Here is a 13532-nt window from a genome sequence, read left to right on the forward strand (position 1 = left end):
ACGATGAGTCCATGGATTTCATCCTTACTTGTGGGATACCAATACCAAAGCTATAGTACACGGATGAAAGGGTAGGGACAAGACAGGGAACCTAAACGGAAGGCACCACTGCTTAAAGAACTTTCCTCCCAAAAACAGCCTCAGCAGAGGCCAAAGTATCAAATTTTGAAAATTTGGAAAAAGTGTGAAGAGAGGACCAAGTTGCAGCCTTGCAAATCTGTTCAACAGAAGCATCATTTTTGAATACCCATGAGGAAGCCACAGCCCTAGTGGAATGAACCGTAACCCTCTCAGGAGGATGCTGCCCAGCATTCTCATATGCAAAACATATGATACTCTTCATCTACAAAGAAAGAGAAGAATTCACAGCTTTCTGATCTACCAGAAAAAACTATAAGCAAAGGAGAGGACTGACGAAAGTCCCTAGTCGCCTGAAGATAAAACTTCAGGGCCCGAACCACATCTAAATTGTGAAGAAATCTCTCCCCCTGGGAAGAAGGATTAGAATACAAGGAAGGAACAACAATTTCTCGGTTAATGTTCCTTTCCGAAATGACTTTAGGAAAAAAACCTAAGTTTGTTCTAAAACACTACCTTATCTGAGTGGAAAATAAGGTATGGAGATTCGCATTGTAGCGCCGAGAGTACTGAGACTCTTTGCGCAGAAGAAATAGCAACCAGAAAAAGAACTTTCCAAGATAGCAACTTTATATCTAAGGAATGCATAGGCTCAAACTGAGCCCCTTGAAGAACTTTGAAAACTAGAAGAAGACTCCATGGAGGAGTAACTGGTTTGAACACAGGCCTGATTCTTACCAAGGCCTGACAAAAAGATTGAACATCTGTTACACCTGCTAGACGTTCGTGAAATAAAAATGGATAGAGCCGAAATTTGACCCTTTAGGGAACCAGCAGAGAAACCCTTATCCAGACCTTCCTGGAGAAAAGACAAAACTCTAGGAATCCGAACTCTACTCCAAAAGGAGCCCCTGGATTCACACCAATAAAAGTATCTATGCCAAATCTTATGGTAGATTTTTCAAGGTACAGGCTTACGAGCCTGAATCAAGGTCTCTATGATCGGATCAGAGAACCCACGCTTAGATTAAATTAAGCGTTCAATCTCCACGCAGCCAGCTTCAGAGAAGCTAGAATTGGATGAAGGAAAGGACCCTGAGTGAGATGGTCCTTTCTTAACGGTAGTCTCCAAGGTGGTAGAAATGCCATCTCTATCAGGACCGCATACCAAATTCTCTGAGGCCATGCCGGTGCCATAAGTATCACCGACGCCCTCTCCTGATTGTCGGGCAACTACCCAGTTAACAAGTGCAAATAGAGGAAACAGGTATGCTAGATTGAAGTTCCAAGGAACCGCCAGAGCGTCTATTAATTCCGCCTGAGAGTCCCTGGATCTCAACCCGTATCTCGGAAGTTTGTCATTCCTTCGAGATGTCTCCGGCTGTCCCCACTTGAGGATCAGCTTGGAAAACACCTCCGGATGGAGTTCCCGCTCCCCCGGATGGAACATCTGTCTGCCCAAGAAATCTGCCTCTTCTCCCGGGATGTGGATTGCTGACAGGCAACAAGAATGGATCTCCGCCCATTGAAATATTCTGGATACGTCCGACATCGCTAGGGAACTTCTTGTTCCCCCTGATGACTGATGTAAACCACAGAAGTTATATTGTCCGACTGGAACCCAATAAATTTGGCCACGGCTAACCGAGTCCAGGCCAGAAATCAGTCTCAGTCCTAGAATGTGTATAGGGAGAACTGACTCTGACTGAGTCCAAAGTCCCTGAGCCTTCAGGGAGTTCCAGACAGCTCCCCACCCCAGAAGGCTGGCGTCTGTTGACACAATTTCCCAAGCCGGCCTGCGAAAGCAGGTTCCCTGGGATAGATGATCCAGAGACAACCACCACTGAAGAGAATCCCTTGTCTCCTGATCTAGAGTTATCAGAGGAGATAGGTCTGTAAAATCCCTGTTCCATTGCCTGAGCATGCTTAGCTGTAGAGGTCTGAGATGGAACCGAGCAAAAGGGATGATATCCATTGTCGCCACCAGCAGCCCAATTACCTCCATACATTGAGCCACCGAAGGCCAGAGAGTGGACTGAAGGGCACGACAGGTATGTAACCACATTGTTTTCCTGACCTCTGTCAGAAAAAATTTCATTGACAGGGAATCTATTATGGTCCCTATAAAGGTTACCCTTGTACTCTGAAACAAGGAGCCTTTTTACCAGATTTAACTGCCACCCATGAGTACACAGGAAGGATAATACCAGGTTGATATGGTATCTGGCTTGTTGAAATGATGGCGCTTGAATTAGAATGTTGTCCAGATACGGCGCCACTCCAATGCCGAATGGTCGAAGAACCGCCAGAAGAGATCCCAGTACCTGTGTAAATATTTTTGGAGCAGTGGCCAGGCAGAAAGGTATGAACTGAAAGTGTTTGGTAAGAATACAAACCTAAGAAATTTGTAATTGCCCCCGTTAATGGGAACATGTTGGCATGCGACCTTTAGGTCCACTGTGGTCCTGAACTGACCTTCTTGAATCAGTGGTAGCATGGAACGTATAGTTTCCATCTTGAAAGACGGAACTCTGAGAAATTTGTCTTAGACTCTTGAGGTCCAAGATTGGTCTGAAGGTTCCCTCTTTTTTGGGAACCACAAACAGAACTGAGTAAAAACCCTGACCCTGTTCCTGCGCTGGAACGGGAACGATCACTCCCCTGTCAGAGAGATCCTCTACGCAACGTAAGAATGTCTCTCTTTTTATCTGGTCTGCAGATAATCTTGAAGGCAGGAATCTGCCAATAGGGAAAAACATTTTTGAATTCCAATTTGTACCCCTGGGACACTATTTCTAAAGCCAAGGGATCCTGAACACCCCGCACCCAAGCCTGAACAAAAAGGGATAGTCTGCCCAACAAGATCCTGTCCCGGATCGGAGACATGTCCTCCAGGCTGTGTCCAATTGAACAGCAGGATAAAAAGATATAACTTTGATCAAGCCAGATCCCATCAAGGTCGCCCCCTTGCAAGGAATCGCTAAAAGCTTAAACTTAGAGCATACGTCCGTAGAACAGACTCTAACTAAAGAACTCTGTGCATTGGTACAGCAAACCCCGAAGGGAAAAAATAGAAATAAAGGAAGTAGCCAACTCAAAGGCCTTCATCCTATCCTGGGTCCTTATCCAGGGGAGATTATGACCTAGCAGCATCAGAAAAACACATCAGACCCATATGCCGTCGTACTAGTGACAGTAGCAGAGTACCCAGAAGGTTGCCATTAGAAACCCTGGTGTACGTCTCCTTCTACTTCTTATCTATAGGACCTGTAGGGGAATCAAGGTTCTCACGGGCAGGCTGGAGAATACTCCGTCCACCCCAGTGAATGCTTGTCCAGCCTCCATAGTAAAGCCCACTATGGAAAAATCCTTCATTTTTTTTAATTTTTTTTTTAATAATAAAAGCGTTCCTTCTATTCCTTAATAACCTACTGGACGCACTAGAGAACACCAGCAGAGTCTGGGTCGCCCCTGGCAGCTAAAAAAAAACAGAGAAAAAAAATAACCTCAGGATCAAATAACGATTAAGTCAACTGACCCTGAGTATTCTCTATCAGATAATCCCGAAGTATCTTCCTCTTTCCTGTAATAGGGAAGAAACAGCTGGGATAGCAACTATTAAATCAATCACCCCTACTGAGTGAAATTAATTCCTCTAATAATGCATACTACCTCGTTGCAAAAAACAATCATGTAAGAAATGCAACGTAAGAGCAAGAGGAAGTGCAGGGCACTGCATGTGGACCATAACATTATGTGGGACACTGAAGGAGAAATTTGTGGCATAGAATGACCAAAGTCAAAAGACTCCCATTAGTAGGAGAATGTTCAGAAAGGACAGAATCCTTTTTCTAAATTTTCTTTTTAAATCAAGACAAACGTTACTGTCAAAAGTAACTCATTTGTTGTGTGTTCTTGTTCCATCCTAAGACACAAATGATGGAGCAAGCAAATAAACATTGAATATCGTTAAATAAAGATTAACAGATAAAAACTGATACTGTTACTGTCACTTTAAATATAAAAAAGTAACTCATTAATTGTTTGTACTTGTCCCATCCTAAGACACAAAAGATGGATTAAGTAAATAAACCTTGAACATCTTTTAATAAAAAATTAACAGGCAAAAACATTACTGTCTCTTTAATTATAAACAGCAACCTCTTTTTTTATTATCGTTGAGTGCTGTCTTCATTCTTGTGTGCTGTCTCTGTATTATAAACAGCAACCTATTTATTTACTATGCTTGTGAGCTGAGCAAATCGTTTCAGTTTGTGAGCCCCACAACAGAGTAAAACAATCATGTACGTACTTTTAGAAAAAGTATGACCGATAGTAAAACAGGTCCGGAGCACAGCTGTAGCGCTATCCGGACCCACATGTTTAACTAAATAAGTACGCATTGTACGTGTTGATAGCCCCAGTCAGAAAACTGCTTTAGCTAAGACCCAACGTAGCTCCGCCCTTCGTGGGCGTGAATATCACGTCCCAGAGCCTGAACCAAGGCAAAAAGGGAACTGGAAATTGCGCTGCTGTAACAAAAAACAGTGCGAAAACTAACACCCGCCCTTCGTGGGCGTAATATATACCTGCTCTCCCAGTCGCCATTACTATATGAAGGATAGACTGCCGGGAGATTACACACTGAACCTGGGGGCTAACATAAACGGCACATACAACTGAAGTGAGCCAGTTTAAAAAAATACAAAATTAACATCCTAAACGGTTTAGCCCTCACAGATAAAGGGCATTATCCTCAGATTTTCTTTTCAAATTAAAAAACCCTCAAGCCACTCTCCTAAGCCCCAGTGCCTCTGCAAGCGGTCAAAAAAATCCTCCCATAACTGTAATTAGGAGATCTATGTCCCATTAAGGTGCTATACTTTCTCTGACCTGAATCCTCTGTGTGCTTCAGACCCAGAGTAAAAAAGTTAGCACTTACTTCGAATGCTGTGCGACAGCATGGCAGTCCAGCAGGTTTTCAGAGGTCCTCTTCCTCCCATAGCCCTGTGGACAAAGATCAGCCTGAGTTAAAAGTGCTTAGGCTATCTATAGTAGGGCAGCAAATATATATAGGAGGCACAGTGAGAATTATGTCCCACCAGTTCCTATTGCCTTAAAGCCACCAAATGCTTCTCTTTTTACTGAAGAGAGTGATCTGGTCTAGGCTACACCCTAGCACAAAGTAGCACTCAGAGGCACTACTTTAAAAAATAATAAACACTTGTTTGAAGAATCTATAACACCTCACTTTGCCTCTTCCTATCACTAACACAGGCAAAGAGAATGACTGGGTTGGGAGGGAAGAGAGGAGCTATTTATACAGCTCTGCTGTGGAGCTCTTTGCCTCCTCCTGCTGGCCAGGAGGCGATATCTCACAAGTAAGGATGAAATCCGTGGACTCATCATATCTTGAAAAAGAAAACAAGCTTTTTGTAATGTTACAAACATAGAAATTCTATATTTCTGGAGTATGTGTGACAGGTATTTGTTCTCTCTTGTGTTCATCTTACGTATGAAGTGGAACAGGTGCACATTTAGTAAAAGATGCACTTTTTAAAGAAGTCAACAAATAATGAAAATAGAAGACTCCCCCTATACATCACAGCCTCTTTAGAGCACACATGAAACAATAGATTGTATTCACATGGTCAGTGATTAGCATTTAGCCACTGAATTCAGTTTCCAAAACATTTTATACTTTTATAACTATAAGTAATGTTAGGCTAATCTCTCTGTATGTGCATTTTACTAGCCTTATACTATTAATAACCTGTTTTAGAAGTGTTCAGACTCGCTCATAAATTTAAATGTATGGTAACAGAGTCTGCTTTATAATGGTTAAAATATAATTATTTTAGGGTACTCAGTTCCTTTTGAAGATTTAGTTTTTACTTCTTATTCCTGCTCCCCCTTAATGCATAATAAATAAATATTATAACAATTACCAGATGAATTTCATGTAATGAACCATAAATAGCAATGGTTTTAATAAATTATACAGTTTTCGTTAATGATCTTATTTTCTTCTCTCTTTCTTTTTGAAACTTACTTGCAACTTCTCTACTCTCTTCCTTGACTTAAAGCTGGACTATACCGTACAGTTCAGGCTCACCGCAATCAGGGAAGGAGAGAAGGAGTTTCTCTTCAGCAGGAACCTGGAAGCCTGTATGACCTTAACCTGGATGAGGAGTTGGAGATCGACCTTGATGATGAGGCTATGGAGGCAATGTTTGGCCAGGACCTGGCAAGCGATAACGATATTCTGGGAATGTGGATCCCAGAGGTATTGGACTGGCCAACATGGGTGTGTGACAGCGGCAGTTGCTGCTCCCATCTCTGCTATAATCCCCTGTCATCCTGCAATGTTGCATGCGGCCTGTGGCTTGCATGGTATTTAACCCTTAAGATGCTCCGGAGATCTGCAATCTGTTGCAGGTTCCTATAACAATATCAGAGTTTAGGTTAAATCTTCTATTTTCTATTGTCCTCTTTATGGACCAAACAATGGCAAAATGTTTTTTTTCTATTTCCTTTGACATGGAGAGTCCACAACGTCATTCCAATTACTAGTGGGATATTCAATTCCTGGCCAGCTGGAGGAGGCAAAGAGAACCCCAGCAAAGCTATTAAGTGTAACTTTCCTTACCCATAATCCCCAGTCATTCTCTTTGCCTCTGTCAATGGAGGATGTGCAAAGTTGGTGTCTGAAGATATTAATCCTTTTATGGGTATTTTTCCCTGCAAGCAAGGATTTGGGTCTAGCTGTGTCCACATCAGTCTCTTTAGTAAGAGTAGTGATGGCTTTTAGCAGTTAAAATGCGGCAAGGTTGTCTTTGCTTTACTTTTAACACTTTGCTAACCTTTTTGTAGAAAGCTAGAGTTGGTTACTCTGTTCTTTCTTTTCCTACAAGTCCATGACAGGGAGTGAAGTACCTGCCACACCTAAGGAGCAGCATCTGTCCTGCAGTTGGATCTAAGGTAAGTGATTTGCCTTCTAGGTACAGAAGGACAGCAGCACTTAAGAGGTTAATCCTCATCAGATCACTTTTGGGACTTAATAATCCTGATCAGTTAAGGATTCATATTAGGGACAAGGCACTTGTGTGTTTTTTATTTATACAAGTATGAGACTTAAACAAAGAGAGTTCACTTGGCTAAGGGATGCAATGGGTTAACGGTAGAGGACTTCCTTTATTAGTTACCTACCATACATGAATGCTTCTATGTGTGGAGGCTTGTATATGTATTTTACCTTTGATGGGGCTTATTTTAATCAGTAGTATTAACGGTTTCAGTTTTAGCTGTTTTTTAACTGTGGGTTACTTTCGTGCTCTTTCTTAGAGAGGAAGGAATTTCTGTTGCACAGTTTTCTGTTCGTCCCGCTCACATGATAACCACACTTCCGCTTTTACGGAGCTGAGTGGTTGGAGAGTGAATGTATAGTCGTTCAACTAGAAGCTTCTTGTCACGGCTCTGTTAAATCAGCTCACCAGATTATCCAGAGGAAAGGATCACTACAAGAAAGTTCAGTTTTTTTCCTCTTACTAGTGGGGTGTCTTTTCTGGCTGGTAGAAGCATCAGGCAATCTGAGGCTGTTTTCAAAATTTATAAATTTCGACCAAATTATTTGAACCTAAAGTGGTGTTTAATATTTAACCTTGAGAATTAATTTTATTTTTTATATTAAAATTTCTTTATTAGTCATTGCTAGTGGGCCTGTTATACTTTGCTATGGATTCATAACAGGATCAGTCTATCTCTATGGAAAGATTTTTACTTTGTTTAGAGAATCAGATTGCCCTACCTATGCAGTTTTGTTCCTCATGTTTAGCGAAAACGTAAAAAATTTAAAGAAACAATTCTCCCTTCTGAGCCAAGTGTCTCTCAGGATAATGCTGTGCGTGACATGCCTCAACTTTCTCCTCAAACGTCAAAAGCCTTAGTTGTTTCTCCTACTGTGCCTTCTGTGTCCTCTCATCCACCTGGGGGTGTTTTTTTACCTGGGGATTTTGCCGTTCTGATTACTTCTGCAGTATCAGCGGCTTTGTCAGCTTTCCCTGCTCGGGTAAACGTAAGAGAAAATCAAATCATTTGCCTGATAGTAAGGCTTCTGACCCCTCTAAGTCTGCAATTAGTCAATCTTTCTCATTTCTCTCATGGGGAAAATACTTCAGTAGCTTCTGAAGGTGAAATGTCAGACTCTGACACTTTAGCAGAAAAATCTTCAGAATATGAAAAGGTAAATTTTAGACTTAAGCTTGAGCACCTCCAGTTACTACTGAAGGTGGTTCTAGCTACTTTAAACGACTTTGAACCTTCAGTTGCTGTCAACCCCACAAAGTCTTCTAAACTGGATAGAGTTTATGATTCTCCATCTTCTGAGGAGGTTTTTCCTGTTCCAAGAAAGATGCCTGAAATTATAGCTCAGGAATGGGATAAGCCAGGGGTTCCTTTTTCCCCTTTCCCTGTTCTTAAAAAGATGTTTCCTGATGCTGACTCTATTCGTGACTCATGGCGCACTGGTCCTAAAGTAGAAGGAGCTATTTCTTCTCTTGCTAAGAGAACTACCATTCCTATAGAGGATAGTTGCTCTTTTAAGGATCCAATGGATAAGAAGCTAGAGGCTTACTTAAAAAAGATGTACATCCATCAAGGATTACAGCGGCAGCCTGCAGCGAGTAATGTCACAGTTGCGGGAGCAGCATCTTATTGGTGCAATGCCTTGTCTGATCTTATTTCAGAGGAAACTACGGTAGAGTAGATCCAAGATAGGATCAAAGCTCTCAAACTGGCCAATACCTTTATCTGTGATGCCAACATGCAGATAATTAGACTGGGAGCTAAGATGTCTAGTTTCACTGTGGTTGCCCGCTGAGCTCTGTGGTTAAAATCTTGGCCGGCGGATGTTTCTTCAAAGGCCAAGCTTTTGGATTTACCTTGTAAGGTAAAAACTCTGTTTGGACCTCGTCTGGCGGAGATCATTTCAGAGATTACAGGTGAAAATGGATCTTTCCTACCCCAGGAAAAGAATAATCGACCTAGGGGTGGTTAGACTTCTAATTTTCATTCCTTTCACAACTTTAAGGGACAGAAGTCCCCTCTTCCAAACCTGACCAATTCAGGAGCACTTGGAAATCCAGCCAGCCCTGGAACAACAAAACAAAAAGCCTTTCGCTGACTCTAAATCAGCATGAAGGGTCTGCCCCCGATCCAAGTTTGGATCAGGTGGGGGGCAGGCTTTCTCTTTTTCGACAGGCTTGGATATTCAATGTCCCAGATCCTTGGGCTGTAGACATAGTATCCCAGGGTACAGAATATGTTTCAAGGCTTGCCCTCCAAGGGGCAGATTTCTCCTGTCAAGTTTATCCTCAAACCAGGTAAAGAAGGAGACCTTCTTAAATTGCGTAAAGGACCTATACTCGCTGGGAGTTATTGTACCATTCCCTCTAAAGGAATGAGGTCTAGGATTCTTGAATCTGGATAAGAGTTCTTTAGCTCCGTCTACAAGAGTGTGTTTCCTAGGAACAATCATAGATTCCTTGTTCATGAAGATTTTCCTGACGGATGTCAGAAAATCCAAACTTCTTGCTGCTTGCCTTTCTTTCCAGTCTGCCTCTCATCCAACAGTGGCTCAATGCATGAAGGTGATTGGTCTGAAGGTGGCTTCCATGGACATCATTCCTTATGTTTCCTTCTGCGACCGCTACAGCTTTGCATGCTCCGTCAATGGAACAGAGACCATTCAGATTTGTCGCAGAGAACAAATCTGGACCCCCTAACAAGAGACTTTCTGTCATGGTGGATTTCACAGAAACATCTGTCTCGGGCACTTGCTTCCTGAGATCTTCCTGGGATCTGTAACTACAGACGCCAGCCTGGGGAGCTGTTTGGGGTTCTCTGAAGGCTCAGGGCCTGTGGTTTCGGGAAGAATCTTCTCTTCCCATAAACATCTTGGAGTTGAAGGCAATCTTCATTGACCTGTCCGTGTAGCCTCAATTATCTTTAGTCCGGTTTATCAGATTCCAGTTGGACAACATCACCTCAGGGGCTTACATCAACCACTAGTGAGGGACTCTGAGTTCCTTGGCCATGAAGGAGGTGACTCGCATTCTGCAGTGGGTGAAAGCTCACGATTGTCTCCAATCTGCCATCCACATTCCAGGAGTGAACAATTAGGAGGCAGATTTTCTGAGCAGACAGACCTTTCATACCGGAAGTGTTCTTTCAGATAACCCTCAAGTGGGGGTTCCCAAGTTGTATCTGATGGCGTCCCGCCAAAATACCAAGGTTCCAAAGTACGGTTCAAGGTCAAGAGATCCTCAGGCTGTTCTGATAGATGCTCTAGCGGTTCCTTGGATGTTCTCTCTAGCATATATGTTTCCTCCGTTTGCTCTCCTTCCACGAGTCATTGCTTGTTTCAAACAGTAGAGAGCATCAGTAATCCTAATAGCTCCTGCATGGCCTCGCAGGATCTGGTTCGTGGATCTGGTAAGTATGTCATCTCTACCTCCTTGGAGGTTACCTCTGAGGAAGGACCTTCTAAATTCGGGGTCCTTTCCTCCCTCCAAACCTGTATTCTCTGAAGCGGACTCCTTAGAGATTGAACGCCTAGTTCTGTTTAGACAAGGTTTATCTGAAGCGATCATTGATATTATGCTTCAGGCTCGCAAAGCTGTTGCTTGCAAGATTTACCTTAAGGTATGGCGAGTCAGTACTCTGAAGGGTCAGATTTCTGCATGATCTATCCTTTTGCACAAATGTCTAGCAGACTTACCAGATGTTCAAGCTTTTGTACAGGCCCTGGTCAGAATCAGGCCTGTGTTTAAAGTTCCATGGAGGAGCAACAAATTTAATCTAGTTCTTAAAGTTTTGCAGCAGCCTCCGTTTGAGCCGATGCATGTTGTTGATATCAATTTGTTATCTTGGAAGGTTTTATTTCTCCTTGCTATTTCTTCTGCAGAGTTTCTGAGCTTTCTTCTCTACAGTGTGATTCCCCATACCTTATCTTTCATGCAGCTAAGGCGGTCTTTCGTACTAAATTGGATTTTCTCCCTAAGGTGGTGTCAGATCGAAACATTAATCAGGCAATTGTAGTTCCTTCTTTTTCTTCTAATCCTTCTTTTCATAAGGAACGTCTTTTGCATAACTTGGATATTGTGTGTGCTCTAAAGTTTTACCTTCAAGCAACTAAAGATTGTAGGCAATCATCTGCCCTGTTTCTTGTTTTCTCTGGAAAGCATAAAGGTCATAAGGCCACTTCTACTACTCCTTCCCTCTGGTTAAGAAGTATAATTTGTTTGGCTTATGAGACTGCTGGACAGCAGCCTCCTGAGAGAATTATGGCTCATTCCACTAGGGCTGTCTCCTCTCCTCTTCTTGGGCTTTCAAAAATGAAGCTTTTGTGGAACAGATTTGCAAGGCGGCAACATGGTCCTCTTTGCATACTTTTTCCAAAATCTACAAATTTGATACTTTTGCCTCGGCTGAGGCTTCTTTTGTGAGAAAGGTTTTTCAAGCAGTGGTGCCTTCTATTTAGGTCCTCCTGCCTTTTTTCTCTACTATTGGTTCCCATTTGTAATTGGAATGATGCCGTGGGCTCTCCATGTCATAGGAAATAAAATAAAATGTATGCTTAGCCGATAAATTTCTTTCCGGACATGGAGAGTCCACGACCCGCCATCTTTTTAATTATAATTCAGCAGTTGTTTTTTTTAGTAAACCTCAGGCACCTTTTTCACCCTTGTGTTTTCTTCTTTTTCCATTTTCCTTCAGCTGAATGGCTGGGGATTATGGGTAAGGGAATTTCTTAACAGCTTTGCTGGGGTGCTCTTTGTCTCCTCCTGCTGGCCAGGAGTTGAATATCCCACTAGTAATTAGAATGACGTTGTGGACTCTCCATGTCCGGACAGAAATAAATTTATCAGGTAAGCATTATTTTTTCTCCGGTTCCTGACGCTTTCTTTAAAGCTGTTGTGTTTTAACCCATTACAGAAGCCAGTTGGTTCTGCATCTTTATACTGGGTGCCACCATCTTGGTACACACCTATTGTTGCATCCTGTGACAGAGGCAGTGCACTTTCACAGGAGCATTGTTGGCTTTTTGACAGCTGTACCTTGCACTATAGATTAGCTCAAACAAAAGAGAGCAGTTGTTTATATTTTTGCATTTTCTACTCAGTTTAAAAGTTACATAAACATCAAAAGCCCTCAGTAATAAAATAGAGAAATACAGTCACTGCAAAAATGTACAGCTCCCACTCTGTATTGTGCCAACCTAAGAGAGCTGCAGGTACAGGAGGAAAAACATTAGCTAAGTGAATAGTAACCATCCTACTGTACCCAGCTATTTACATTCCCTTTAATATGAGCAGAAATAGTCAGTGAGTGTGTGGCCTTGGTGTTTGTTTATGTGTATAATTGTCTACCTATGTATCAGTCTATTTGTCTGTTTACACAGAATTTTAGAGTCCTGCATGTAATTGTGTACTGCAGTGCTAGTTTACTTTTGCATGATTTCAGTCTTTATGGCATTCAGAAAGGGTCTTTCTATCTGACTTTAACATAGCCATTGACTTTGCACACTAAATCTCCCTGTCCTGTGTTCACTTATGTTTCCTTTTCCTACAGCATGTATGTGATGCCGATGATCGAGAGGAGGTGGTCATATGTGAGCTTTGTGAGGCGAGTGTTCTCAGCTTTAATCAACACATGAAGAGATACCATCCTGGCTGTGGTCACAGCGCCAACCGTCAGGGGTACCGCAGCAATGGATCTTATGTGGATGGTTGGTTTGGCGGGGAGTGTGGTAGCGGGAACCCTTACTACCTTCTGTGTGGTAACTGCAGAGAGAAATATCTGAATCTCAAGAGCAAGAGAAAGGCAACTACAGAAAAGTGAGAATGTTTAACACATTTTTCTTGTCATCATTTGGTTCCTGTATGAGTATTTTTTAGTTTGTCTACTATCAGACACCTCTTCGGTTCTTTTGTAGCATCCAGAACTGGTGGCACCACTGGTACTATCCTGCCCTATGCACTGCGTTGTTTAGTGACTGTCTAATGTTAAGAGGGCTGTTAGTATTTTCAGTTCCTGAAGATACAGAAGTACTAAGGAGGAGGATGGGAGCTTATCTCTTCAAGAGACTGAAAACCTACTGAGATGTTTGACTCTTCAGTATCAGTTATAGGGCTAATTAGTAAATTGTGAAACATATTACTTTGTTCATGCAAAGCAAAAAGGATATATATTTTATATGTATTTCCCTATATGCGTTTATAAAATAAACTTTGAAAATACAAAAAGACAGAAAGGGCGCCTCCTTATGTAGCCAATATATATATATAGCATAAGAGTCTGGGTGGTGAAATAATACTCACAGAGTCCGCTGCAAAGATAGTGCAGAGGATAACGATCTGGGAACTCAGCAGTGTCCCAGTGTACTGTGCACAGAC

At 42.2% G+C, this 13532-nt stretch overlaps 1 protein-coding gene across 7 annotated transcripts in view; it reads left to right on the forward strand.

The window, feature by feature from the left end:
* HERC1 (HECT and RLD domain containing E3 ubiquitin protein ligase family member 1) overlaps window positions 1-13532 on the forward strand; it is a 683410-nt gene that overhangs the window by 493815 nt on the left and 176063 nt on the right. For 6 of the 7 annotated variants that reach the window (XM_053717285.1, XM_053717288.1, XM_053717290.1 and 3 more), the window contains exons 45-46: window positions 6165-6385; window positions 12709-12974. In XM_053717285.1, the coding sequence (XP_053573260.1) occupies window positions 6165-6385; window positions 12709-12974 (487 nt within the window). The remainder of the gene's footprint in view (window positions 1-6164; window positions 6386-12708; window positions 12975-13532) is intronic. The other variant, XM_053717289.1, reaches the window with a different exon arrangement.

This window comes from Bombina bombina, chromosome 6, assembly GCF_027579735.1.
Source record: "Bombina bombina isolate aBomBom1 chromosome 6, aBomBom1.pri, whole genome shotgun sequence".
NCBI classification, from domain to species: Eukaryota; Metazoa; Chordata; class Amphibia; order Anura; family Bombinatoridae; genus Bombina; species Bombina bombina.